The 13,586-nt window shown below is 42.6% G+C and overlaps 1 protein-coding gene across 10 annotated transcripts in view; it reads left to right on the forward strand.

Annotated features, from left to right (window-relative positions):
- Positions 1-13,586, forward strand: part of agrn (agrin) — a 440,494-nt gene that overhangs the window by 299,489 nt on the left and 127,419 nt on the right. For all 10 annotated transcript variants that reach the window (XM_028022576.1, XM_028022603.1, XM_028022587.1 and 7 more), the window contains 3 exons: positions 1,244-1,468; positions 7,153-7,377; positions 10,415-10,621. In XM_028022576.1, the coding sequence (XP_027878377.1) occupies positions 1,244-1,468; positions 7,153-7,377; positions 10,415-10,621 (657 nt within the window). The remainder of the gene's footprint in view (positions 1-1,243; positions 1,469-7,152; positions 7,378-10,414; positions 10,622-13,586) is intronic.

Genomic DNA, 13,586 nt, shown 5'->3' on the forward strand with positions numbered 1-13,586 from the left:
CTTATAAAATTAGGTCTAGAAGCAGTTTCAAAGTTCCTCGGCGCAAAGGAGGAGGTGTTCATTAGCGACTCTGAGGCAACAGACCTCAAAAGAACTTGACAGCAGAACAAGAAAAAGAGGGGAAGAGAGAATGTGTCACAAAGATGAGAGAAGCAAGGTGGGGCGATCCTTTGATCAATAGTACTCCTCATAGCAATCCCGTCTCCGTTCCCATCCTTAATATACATATCTCTGCATGCGCTCCTCTCTGTTATTAACAAGGCAGTGCTGCTCCATCTTTGGAACCAGTATTGAATTTTTAAAAGAAGACATTTTCCCCTTGTCTTCACTCACAAATGATGACAGGTGGAGGGAAGAAGAAGCACAAAGCAATATGCAAGTCAGCCTATACACCCCGGCTTTAAATTAAATTCATCGATGCTGGATGTAACAAAAGAGGGTTGATAATATCAGACATGGGTAAATATTTATTACAAAGAAAGAAAAGGAGCCAGGCTTAGGAAATGAGGGCTTCCAGCGCTTGGCTTCGCTCCCATGGGAGAGCACGTTTGTGTCCGTGACAGTCATAAATATGGATTATGCTGAGAAATGACAGCGATTGTAATCTCATGGATGTCTTTTGTCAAACACACGAAGCTCCTGGAAAAACCCCCTGTACCCTCCAATGCTGATGGTGAATGCAGGCAAAATTAAAAGTTTCACCTTCTCCATTGATTAGAATGAGCCACTCAGCGACAAGTGGTCCATTGTTTAATTGGGGTGGAAACTGTCCTCAGGGTATGCATGTGGGGGGCTTACATATCTCTGCTTTCATTTCTCTTCTTTCTCTCGGACTAATTTGTGAAAAGGTAAATATTCAAAGGGTTGCTGTGCAGCTGGGCCGATTAAAGCTGCTCAAGCATAGCAATTCAGAATGTGGGGTCCAAATGCAAAGCTTGTAATTCAATTCACGCCACTCGCCGAAACGAACAGGAGTCGTCGGTACGAGTCGACAGCTGCGGCGCCGCATCCTTACCCATGGGGTGTCAAGTAGTTCTTCAAACAACCGCGGTGGGCTTCTAAAAGTGCGCCAGCAGCCGCATGGATAAGATGGCCTGTCATACATAATGCACTCCAGTGTATGGAGAGCGTTCAGCGCTCTTCTGCTGCTGTTCGACAGATGTACTCTTCAATGTGGAAAAAAAGAAAAGGAAAGAGAAAATGCTTTTGGCTAAATGAACCTTTCATGTGTGTCTGCCTGCAGCTCTGAAAAACCCCTGCGCCAAGGTGACCTGCAGCTACGGCAGCACCTGCGTCCAGTCGTCGGACGGCCTGTCGGCTAAATGCATGTGCCCCCTCAGCTGCGATGGCAAGCCCGATCAGATGGTGTGTGGCAGTGATGGGAAGGACTACCGCAACGAGTGTGAACTCCACCAGCAAGCCTGCAAGAACCAGAAGAACATCCGGGTCCAATTTCAAGGACCCTGCGGTGAGTCCAGTCCTCTGCTTCCTTTTCTCTTGGTATCATGTTTCCTATTGGTTGGTCAAAGTTAAAGATAATACAAAAAGGTGGCTACAATACCAGCCAGTCAGCTCTTGGGTATTAATTCATATTTACCTTTGCGGCCAAGGTAAATATGAATGTACCAAAACAAACGATGCTTATTTCAGCAGCCATACTGTGGCTTTGGACCTGGCCTTTTCTGACATTCATCCATTTGTTTCATAGAATCTAAATCCATAATGCATGAGATTTCTGTTAATGTAATTCAGATTACAGTTGCATATCTTTCTATTTGAGGAGATGAAACCATAAAAAGGCATTTCTGTTTTATGATATACTTGAAACAGGAACAACAACTTTCTCCTACTTTTTCCCATATTCTTTGTTTACTCCCACTGCCTCTGTTGTTGTTTTCCCTCCTTGTACTGCAGTTACGTCTGGCACACCTCAGCTAATTCTCATTTTTCTTTCAGATTGCTTTGCTTCACGCAGGCCTTCCTGTGGTGTGAATTGTTGTTTTCTCTAAGTAGGTCTTCAGAGCCGTCGTTATTGTCTGCTTCTTTCGCTCTTCCTTGTTATCATCTGGAAAGTGGTTGTTTACGCTCGATGTGCTCAACTTTTCCTTCTTTGGCAAAGCCAGATGGAGTGAAAGAGCAACAGAAAGTAACTCCGTCTCACAGCAGCAGGAGCTGAAGCTGGGTGCTGGGTTGCTGAGAGATGGATGCGTAGATCCGCTGGCAGAAGGTTGGTCGTATAAATCGGGAGCGAGTCGCCCGTGTTTCCCTCAGAAGGGCCAAGGCTCAGGGGAGCAGATGGCCCTGATGCTTCTCTAAATCTCCCTGCAGCCATTTCATCTAAAACCTTGGGCCAAACCCGTTTGATTTATCCACGCTGCTAGCTTTTGCGGCAAACAAGCTATTCTTTTTGTAATTACCGTACTTGGTCAGCTAGAGAAAAGCATGGGTTCTGGAAGCAGTCCTTCTCAGTTAATGGGAGGTAATGGTCTTTCTCTCAGATAATGGTCTGGCTGGCGGCTTAGGCACTGCGTCATGCAGAGACACTGCGTGAATTACGATAAAACCCTTGTTTACTCAGTTGCAAGTCTTTGCAAGCCTCTGCATTGTGCTGCTAGAAATCAATCTGAGTCCTGGCCGGTGGTCACCCTGCCTTTTTAACCAAACCAATCTGTCCCTCTCTTAAAATGCCCCGGCATTGTCATTCCCCGTGCCGCTGCCAAAGGTCTTTGGAAACCATTCCCTCTTATTTTTCTGCTACTTATTCTCTTTCTTCCTTTCCCGATGATTGGTTGTTTCAGCCTTGGCGTGTGTTGAATGACTCGCCCAGACTTGGCAGTGATGTAATGGGTTGCAGTTCCACATAAATCCTTTTGTCTTTCTGCATCCTGGAAGCATGGACAACAGGATAAAGCCAGAGTTTCCACGAGGTAAAACCGTGGTCCCGCACATCTTCAGGCCCATTTCATTATGATGCGTGTACTGATAAGGCAGGGTGAGGCCGGAGCAGGTTCCTCTGGAGGAAGGCAGCTCATCAAGGCGATGGTCTCTTCATCTATTTGCTTGTCTTCTCTTCACATCCAAGGTTCTGCCCTGTCCTGCTCTCCTCTCCAGGGTCAGTGATATTATCTCTGAAGCACCACTGCTTTGTTTCCAACTTCCAACCCAACAAACATAAAACACAGAGATGTCTCTAACAGGACATTAAGCTTTATTTGCTTAGATAAGGTACGAGTGTGACAACAGATCCATCTTAAAAGGTGAAATTTTACACACATTTTGAGAAAAACTTTCCAACTATTTTCAGATTTGTCGCAGTGGAATGAGGACAACGTTTTCAAGCAATGAATTAATAGTTTGAGTGTGAAACTCAAACTATTAATAACATTGCATTATTTTTATCTCATCCTGAGATGGTTCTAATATTTAAAAAGACGTTATTGATGTTCTTATTGTGTTTTCACAAACAAAACCAAGGTGGGACAAATCTCAGTGTGTGTTTTAAAGTATCTCAGTTCAGTGTAGTTTTACTGCACAGATCAATTAGCCAACTGATAAATCAGCACTAATTTCCTTCATTTTGGGTGATCAGTGATCAGCTGATACTTTGACATGGAGCAGGTCTGATCCACTGATCTTACCTACCTGAGCAAAGGTCTAAACATCAGACCTCTGTCCTGTTCTGCTCTGGTTCAACTGTTAGCCCCGCCCACCAGGTTAACATCACTCACCAGGTTAATACCGCTCACTGGGTTAACATCACTCACCAGGTTAATACCGCTCACCAGGTTAACATCACTCACCAGGTTAACATCACTCACCAGGTTAATACCGCTCACCAGGTTAACATCACTCACCAGGTTAACACCACTCACCAGGTTAATACCGCTCACCAGGTTAACATCACTCACCAGGTTAATACCGCTCACTGGGTTAACATCACTCACCAGGTTAATACCGCTCACCAGGTTAACATCACTCACCAGGTTAACACCACTCACCAGGTTAACATCACTCACCAGGTTAACACCACTCACCAGGTTAATACCGCTCACTGGGTTAACATCACTCACCAGGTTAATATCACTCACCAGGTTAACACCACTCACCAGGTTAATACCGCTCACTGGGTTAACATCACTCACCAGGTTAATATCACTCACCAGGTTAATACCGCTCACTGGGTTAACATCACTCACCAGGTTAATACCGCTCACCAGGTTAACATCACTCACCAGGTTAACACCACTCACCAGGTTAACATCACTCACCAGGTTAATACCGCTCACCAGGTTAACATCGCTCACCAGGTTAACACCACTCACCAGGTTAACACCACTCACCAGGTTAACACCACTCACCAGGTTAATATCACTCACCAGGTTAATACCGCTCACCAGGTTAACATCGCTCACCAGGTTAACACCGCTCACTGGGTTAACATCACTCACCAGGTTAATATCACTCACCAGGTTAATACCGCTCACCAGGTTAACATCGCTCACCAGGTTAACACCGCTCACCGGGTTAACATCGCTCACCAGGTTAACATCACTCACCAGGTTAATACCGCTCACCAGGTTAACATCACTCACCAGGTTAATACCGCTCACTGGGTTAACATCACTCACCAGGTTAACATCACTCACCAGGTTAACATCACTCACCAGGTTAATACTGCTCACCAGGTTAACATCACTCACCAGGTTAACATCGCTCACTGGGTTAATACCGCTCACCAGGTTAACACCACTCACCAGGTTAACATCGCTCACTGGGTTAACATCACTCACCAGGTTAACACCACTCACCAGGTTAATACCGCTCACTGGGTTAACATCACTCACCAGGTTAATATCTCTCACCAGGTTAATACCGCTCACCAGGTTAACATCGCTCACCAGGTTAACATCGCTCACCAGGTTAATACCGCTCACCAGGTTAACATCGCTCACCAGGTTAATACCGCTCACCGGGTTAGCACTGCCCACCACGTCATGTCCAAATGTTTCCAAGTAACAATAGTCAAGTCACCTCACTGCTGCCAACTCAGGGACTTTCTTTCTATATTTAGCAACATTTCAGATAAATTGGCCAAAATCAGAATTGGCAAATCAACCGGAAAACCTCAGTAGGTGGAGCTCTAGGGTCCAGTTAGACCGGTCTAAATAGTTACATTTTAAACTGCAGTCCAGATTCCCTTAAATACACTGAAATATCCTCTAGCTTTGTGCTAATAGTTGATGCTAACAGTTAGCCATCTGCTTTATTCTCTCAGCTCTTACTGAAACATTCCTATCTCTGTTTCCTTTTTTTACCCTAAATGACAAAGTTATCAGTTTCATGAGAGTTTATTTATTTCAGCAAATTATACAGGTTATTTTTCCTGTCATTTTGATAATCATCCATGACAGCTAATATAAGTTATCTGTCAGGGATAATTTAATAATAATAAGGTTAATGGAGTGTGGTTGGCTAGCCTGGGGCGCTGTCTTTATTTAACCAGCGAACAACTAGAGAACTACTTCCTGTCTTACTTCAAAATAAGAGTCTCAAACATAGATACGATATAATGAGCTCAATGTAATATTTGGAGCCTTCACTAATGACTTGGACTAAAATAGTAAGCAGATATAGTGCTTTGTGAAACTGACTTTAAATTGAGAAAAACCTGCAGTCTTAATATGGTGAGATTTTGTTCTATGAAATCTTATTTCATGTCTTGTTTCATGTTATTTGACCAGTAGTAAGTTAATAATCCAGAAATTTATATGTTTTCATTTTCTCTGATATTTTCTCCTCTACTTTGCTGCTTCCATGATACAAACATTCACTGAAACAGTCCCAGTTTGTTACAATGTAAGTTATTCAGATCTACTGATTGGATAGAGTTAAAGGTAGTGGGACACTTGCTGACAGTCCTGCTAAAAATGGAGATGGAGTACTGCCCCTTCCCCACCTATTGCTGGCCACTGCCTGTGAGCTGGCTGTGGGAATCTGCTACAGTTTGTCATTAGAAAAATGCATTTGGTTTTTGATTATTGGCTGTGTGGATTGTTGGAAAAATTATTCTCTAAGTTCATTTAAATTGTGAGTTTATATGTTTTCATATTATTATTCTTCTGTGTTCTTTCTTTGGCCTCTTTTTTCTTTAATGGTACATTATTAACTGTTCTCTAGATGTTTGCTTGGAGATTAGAAATGCTTACTCACTTTTCTGGTTTTATCAAACTGCCTGTCATAGACGAGTCAGCTTTGTGCCTTGTAAGAGAGTCCTAGAACATCCTGTGGCAGAATTCTCTGATGAAACTATCTGTATGACTATGTGAAGAAACCCAACCCTCTTTTCCTTGTTATGATAATAAAAAGCAGCTGAGAGGTGAGAGCCGGTGGAGTTGATCCCAGACAGTGTTTGACAGCGGTTCTCCGCGTCTGGCTCTGCTCCCCTCTTCTGCAGAAAAGTGACATGTCTCTGGTTGAATCCTTGCAGGTTGGGAACAAAAATAGACCCGACATCGGGTTGGATTAAATTAAGGTAGTGCTGTTTTAAAACTACAGTTGACAAGGTTGTATTTAAATTAAATTTAATTTGTTTGATTGGGGCAGTGCACATTAATCAACATTACCTAAATTCATCACAGTGTAAATATGCACAATAGCTACATTTCATCCTTTGTCCAAGTAAGAACAAAAAACTGAACACATTGCTACACAATTCACAGGATAGGCAGCACACACTGTTCTACTAAAACACGTAAAACATCATCAACAAAAACAACCAACCGATAGAATCAGCATTAAAACAGGATGTAAGACCCTCTGCTGAAAGCTGTGGCAGACATTGTGGTAACTGCTTTGCTTTCAGCTAGTTTAGTTTCTTTTTAAAATCTGTGAAGGTCGAGCAGCACAGTCCTGATTCTGACCAAAGAGCAGCAACATGATTTAATATTCTGATCAGTTACCATTAAAACCACTAATGAATACAATCATTTGGTTCTGAGTAGTTCTACTGGTCCATAACTAGTTGAGTCACTGTCAGTCTGCTGAGTCTGTCAGTGATGCCTTTGGGTTGGCAGCTGAAGTGTTTTGTCAGCAGTGGTGCATTGAATGACTGTTGACATGCTAACCTGTTCCTGAATGTCCCCGCCTCCACAGACCCGTGTAAAGACAGCGAGAACAGCCTGAACACCATCTGCCGACTCCAGGCCGTCACACGCCAGCCGCAGCTCTACAGACCACCAGAGTCATGCCGACCAGAATCCGAGCCTCTGTGCGCCAGCGACGGCCACACCTACCCCAGCGAGTGCGCCATGACGGCCACCGGCGTGCAGAAGGGCATCAGCCTCAGGAAGATCCATGCCAGAGCTTGCGGAAAGTTGGGTAAGAGGAACAGCCTGAAAGAGTCAGAGTCATTAACTGGGCTTGCATATCCTGTACTTATTTGGCTCATTTTTTCTTTTTCAATCTCTGTGATGGAGTGTGAATCACCTCAAGATGAACAAATGTTTACTATGCCATTGTTGTAGGAGGAGAAAACAACTTTCAGCTGTGTCAAATACAGTGCTTCACAAAAGCATTCAGTTCCCCTCTGAACTTTTACACATTTCTAAAAATCCAAGCTTTCATGCCATTTCATTTGGATTTATTTGATAGAAACAAAGTAGTAAATAATTCTACATTTACAAAGCAGTGTGCATTTGTTTTCAAGCTTCTCTGAGGTAATACTTTGAGAAAACAAATGTTCCTGTAATTACAGCTGCATGTTGTTTTAATAGCTATCAACATCAATTTCAAATATTATTTGGACTTAGATCTGAACTTTAACTAGGTCATTGAATGTGCTGTGATCTAAACCCCTCCATTTAATATTAATTTGACATAAATGATTGCATAGATTTTCACAGAGATGGAAATAAAAAGCCACAGAATAAAACCTTATACTGTATTAATAAATTTGCTTCTCATGCTAATCTACAGAGGTATTGTAGTAAAGGGTCTGAGTAGAAATGCATCTTCCTCTATTCAGATGTTAATTGTAACAGAATAGTTTTCTTCCATCTCGTCTTTGTCTTGGTCTATCACATAAAATCAGTTTGTATCTTTCTAAGTTATTTTCCCATATCTATTGAACCTCTTGTCGTGACAGTATAGTATGAGAGACAATGTGTGACAAATTCGATCTCCTCCACCTTCTCCCAGTTCTCTCAGTGCCGACTAGAAACAACCAAACAGAACCAGTAGCTAACAGATCCTGTTGTTGAAGCGAGTGCATGAGGTTGATTGATAGCGCCAAGCCCCTCCTTCTGGCTTTGATTGGTTGTTTTTGGTGAGTTTCTTCAGACAGCAGTAGCAGCTCAGAGAGAAGATGGAAGAGATCGATGTTTTCACAGAATATCTCATAATAAACTGTCAACATGGTAAAGTGTAAAAAAATCTATATTTTTCTAAAAGTTATATACTGCAGCTTTATATTTTGGTGCAGTAAAGTGACAAGCGGTGAAAGAGGTGTGCATACTTTGTCAGGCACAGTAAATCTGTCCTTCCCAAAGTTAAACTGAAGGTTGAAACTTTATGAGAAGAAGTTGATGTGTTCCTGTGGCTGATTTGGAGGTAAATTACGGTGAGGTCATGGGATCTGCGCTGTATCTCAGCTGTATCACGGGCCTCCAGTCCCGCCTGATAAAAGCCTCCAGGGCTGTTATCTTTGCTATTAGAACACGGGGTTTAAGCCTCAGTCAACAAAGAGCTGTCAGCTTTTACTGTACGCCTGATAGCCATCGGAGGAAATCCAATTTCGCCGTTGTGTTGTCGGCGCGGCCTGCGCAGGTTTACAGCCATAACGCGCGGCAACACTAATGCACTAAGACCTTATGATACCGCCAGAGACAAGAATGGATCTAAGCACAGGGCGTCCTCTGGTTCAGGCTGCACTGAAGGCTGATATCCAGATTTTGACACACTGTGCTTCCCGCTCTACCTGACAGGATGACCAGGCTGCAGGGCACATAAACCTCAGCCATTTGTGTGACCAGGTTCATGCATGTAAGCAAGTGAATGATTTATTTCCTCCAACCCCTTCCATGTTTGTGCTGCCCCGTTTTTCAAATAAAAGAATAATTCAATTTGAAACACAGATCCATGAAATCATATCCCAAAGCAAATTACAAATTGGTAACTAATGAAAATGGCCATTTTGCCTTGTAACCGTGACATTGCACATCCGCGTGGCCCTCGCACTCAGATAGAGCGGCGGCGTAATTAGATGTGGCATGACAGGCTTTTAAAGAAAAGAGGAGAAGGAATTGGATGGCTGTACAAATTTAATCCACTGATCAGGAGTGAAATAAACGTGGAAGTGTGGCGAGCGCCTCCAGAACAGAGGCCACCCTTCAAATTGGATTTTCTCACTTCAGTAGCAAATGTGCCGTGTCACATTACCACTATTCCTTCTGCTTCTCCTAATTCTTTCTGCAGATTCCTGCTAATATAATGGTCTGATTTTAATTTAAAACCCTAAAATTTTATTTTATGACTAATGGTTGGGGTTTTTGTGTCAAAGTTTTTTGGGAAACTTTATCTTCAAAGCTATAGAAGAACTTTGAGTTTAATGGTTTGGGGTGTTGGGCTGAATCATTTGTGTAGAGAGAAGTTTTTATGAAACTGAGTTAGTCAGAGAGACGGGAATACAGCATGAAAAATATTTAGTTCTCCAAACTTACCCAATTTGAAAGGTTCCATCATTTTGCTATATTCATCTTTGCTATAGATGTAATATAGCAAACTACATCTGCTATATTATGTAATTTTATCATGATTTTATGTAGAAAGCCCAGATATAATGACATTGGTATATTCCAGAATAAAATCTTTCTTCTACTAAAAGTCATCTGGTTCTTCATAAATGTCTTTAATCAGACTCACAGAACGGTGTCGGTGTTTTTTATTTGCTGCCGGTTATAAGCAAAAATCTTTGTTTCATGTTTTTATTGTATTTCTTGGAAGGTTTGACCTCTGCTCCTGAAAGAGAAGCGTTTCCACACCCCACTGGTGACATCAGTCTATCCTGACATGTTATTACTGTTTGGATAAAAACTGATTTATTTCCCAGCGGTTCGGCCGCTCACACTGCTGGCAACGCTTCAACACTTCCCAGCTCTAAATATTTTTTTTTCTTTTTTACGTTCGTTGTCCTTTTCCTGTGCAGCGATTAGTCCGTTACGCCACTGCCAGATCCAGCCTTATCAGTGTCCGTACAGACGTATAACAAATCTGTAAAGAAGATCAACCGGAGAAGGCAGAGTGCTTCCCAGTGGTCACCGATGGGGTTGAAAACCAGAAGCATTAAGTCCAGGTCATCCAGAAGAAGTCAGTTTGCCCTGATAGCTGTTCATTTCATCGTTTTTTCTTTTGCTTCCAGAGATGTGCAGAGAAGACTGCCTGTTCAACGCCGTGTGTGTGGTGGAGCAGAGCGGCGCCCGCTGCTCCTGTGATCCCATCGAGTGTGATGACACCTACAAGCCTCTGTGCAGCGTGGACGGGCGCACCTTCCCCAACAACTGCTGGCGCCGCAAGGCTGAGTGCCTCAGCAAGAGCCTGATCAGGACCAAGCAACCAGGGCCCTGCGGTGAGTGGAGCCCACAGAGGGCGGACATCACTTCCTGTGTTTCTGCAACCTGTTTTCCCATCTGAATCTTCCCAGCGGGCTGCGGGTGCGTCTGAACCTTCCGGAGCTGCTTAGCTTGACAATTTCCAGAGAGTGGAGGGTTCTGTACTATAAACTAGAATATATGCATTCCCTAGAAAGTATCAGAGTGCCTTCACCTCTCATCCATCTCCCCATCCCGCCACGCTTCATTCGTTCAAACAAACCAAAATGCCACCTTCATGTTTCATTCATCCTCTTCCTTGCTCTGGTCTCCTCGTCTCTGTCTCTGTGTCTTGTCTAAAAGTTTTCTTTCTTGTTTCAGTGCCTCAGTCTTGTCTTTGTTGTGTGTCTGCGTGGCCGGTCCTCTGGGCCGCAGGTGGACCGCGGGGTTGACCTCATCAGGCGGACTCAGAGGGGTGAAGCCCTCCCCCTCTCTGCGTGGGGACCTAACAGCAGGGGGTCTTGTACTGTTTCCTTTTTTTCACCCCTCTCTCTCTCAGTCCATCTGCCTCCATGTGTTTGTCATTAATGTCTGTTCCTCTGCTTACCCTCTTGTAAAGACGTGACCTGTGAGGTTGGAGAAGCCTTCCCTCCTCCTGCTCTCTCTCTCTCTCTGTGTTTCTTATTTCCTGTGGAACAAAGAAGAGCTTTTTATTTTTTCTGCTGCTGCCTGCCTAACTGCTGCTCACCTCTGACCCTCATTGCTGCATGCTGTGGTGTGCATCAGCTCCTCACCTTGCTGTTGCCATACAGAGTCCTTCTCTCCATCACCAGCAATGTGTGATAAATGCGACCAACTTACCCGATCGATGCAGAGCCCTTAGTTTTCTACCATTTGTGAACGCACCCTGCCTGTGCAAGAAATAAAAAGCAGTCACAGATGAAAATAGCCAAAACTTTAACATTTAATTGAAATCTTTAATTACTTCCAGTAGCTCTGAGGCCATAAAAATGACAACTAACCTGCTGCACTTCTACAAAAACAGAACAGGCGTTGCTATCTGAACAAATATAATGTAAAAACATTATATTTGTTCAGATAGCAACGCCTGTCTGAGATGATAGATTGCCAAAAGTATTCACTTACTCCTCCAAACCGCTGACTGGAGCGGTTTGAGTCTGCCCTGTGCAGACTTGAGCCTGCACAGGCCCTGTGCAGGCTGCTTCTTCAAACTTTTGTGGAAAAAATGGGTTCAATTTCACAAACTGAAAGAATTCCAGCAGAATCAATAGAATACTTCCTAATATTTCATATTTAACACCTTAAGAAAATTGTAGAAATTTACATAGATTTTAACACGTTGCCCCCCCCCCCTTTTTTTGTTTTACATACAGTTGTCAGTGCAACCTTTGTATTTGCATGTTTCTGGTACACCCATAAACCTGACGCACCAGAGACATCCATTAACAGAGAGGACAAGGAAGCTGCTTCTCTCGGCTCACTGATCATTAATTTTGCTTCAAAAAACAATCTGGTGGGACAGTTGAAAAGTCTATAGTTGTGTGAATGTTGTGCTAAAAGAAGTTAGCCTAGCAGTGAAGCAATTGAAGCCTGAAATAGCATCTTAATGCTAAACATGTAGTAGCTAACGCTAATGTCAGTGTCCACATTTCTAAAGAATTACTCATTTAAGCAAGTTCCAGGAATCACTAGAAGGCTGAAATAAATATAAAAGCATTTTGCATAAATCTGATAGTGAAATAACCTAGATAACAAAAAACAATACTTATCTTTGTTGTTTTTTTATTCTATAATTTACTCAAAAATATATATATATATATTTTGTTATATGTTTTTTGGTTATTTAGTTTGGTGATTTGGACTTTGCTAGCTCGATCATCTTCCAGTTTCTTCTGAAAGTAAGATCAGTTGTGTTACATGTAATAAGGTTCCTCATGTTTGTAGTGTTTATATTTCTAGCAAAGTTTCTTACAGGCTAAATGTAGTGTCATGTTCCCTTTCAACATGAGGTCACATAAATCCAAGTGAGATGAGAGACAGGTTTCCATCATTTTCTCATGTAAACTTAGTCTTTCTGAGGAAGTTGCACTTTTATAACTAGAAAAAAGAAAGAGATTTTTTTGCTTGGTGCCCTCAGGAGAAAGGACTTTACTGGAAAAGCATACTTTGGAAAATCTGTAGTTTTTTAACAGCACTTTGAGAAGGATGAGTGAATTTTATTATCCCCGTCTCAACGTTGGAGTCATCACCAGGTGGATTTGAGTGAATCCAGAATATGACCGAGTTGAGAGCAACCCACAGGTCAGCAGAACTCCAGCCGTTTGCTGTAGCGGCTCTGGATGCTCTGCTGCTACACTTGAACCTGGCCTCACTGGCTTCACTCCCAGATATTTTACTGGGAGGCTGGGATGAAAATCCCCCACAAGAAGCCCAAAGCAAGCTGAGCCAACATTTGCATTCTCACTCGCCGCCTCGGCAGAGCGTCTCTGGAAGAATTTAGGATCTTTTTTACTGGCTAAAATGGTTCCTGTAGCTTTTCAGGTTCAAATTGAATCGTGTGTGCGTTAGAGAATCTATGTTATTGAATTTCCTTTAAATGTGGAGTGATTTAATGAGCTTAGAGAGCTTCTGCTCTGTTTTGTGTTGTCATGTAACTCATAATAGACTAGATAATTGTTTCTGTGGATTTCTGCAGTAATATTATCCGACTAGCTCATTGTGGGTGGGGAGCAGGGCATGGAAGATGATTTGGTGGACCACTGGGGAAAAAATAACTTTTTTTGTCAGAAGATTAAAGTCAGAATTTTGAGGAAAAATGTCTGAATAGTTTTGTTTTCAGTGGGCCTGCTTGTCTTCCACAGGGGGGATTACTATTTTCCGTATATATTAGTTTTATGCAGGTTATCTTTAACCAATAACATTTCTGTCATTTACCGTAAATAAAATCAAAATCTCTCAGGGAGTCAGGGTTAGGGTTAGGGT

This window comes from Xiphophorus couchianus, chromosome 1 (assembly GCF_001444195.1).
Source record: "Xiphophorus couchianus chromosome 1, X_couchianus-1.0, whole genome shotgun sequence".
In the NCBI taxonomy this organism is placed as follows: domain Eukaryota; kingdom Metazoa; phylum Chordata; class Actinopteri; order Cyprinodontiformes; family Poeciliidae; genus Xiphophorus; species Xiphophorus couchianus.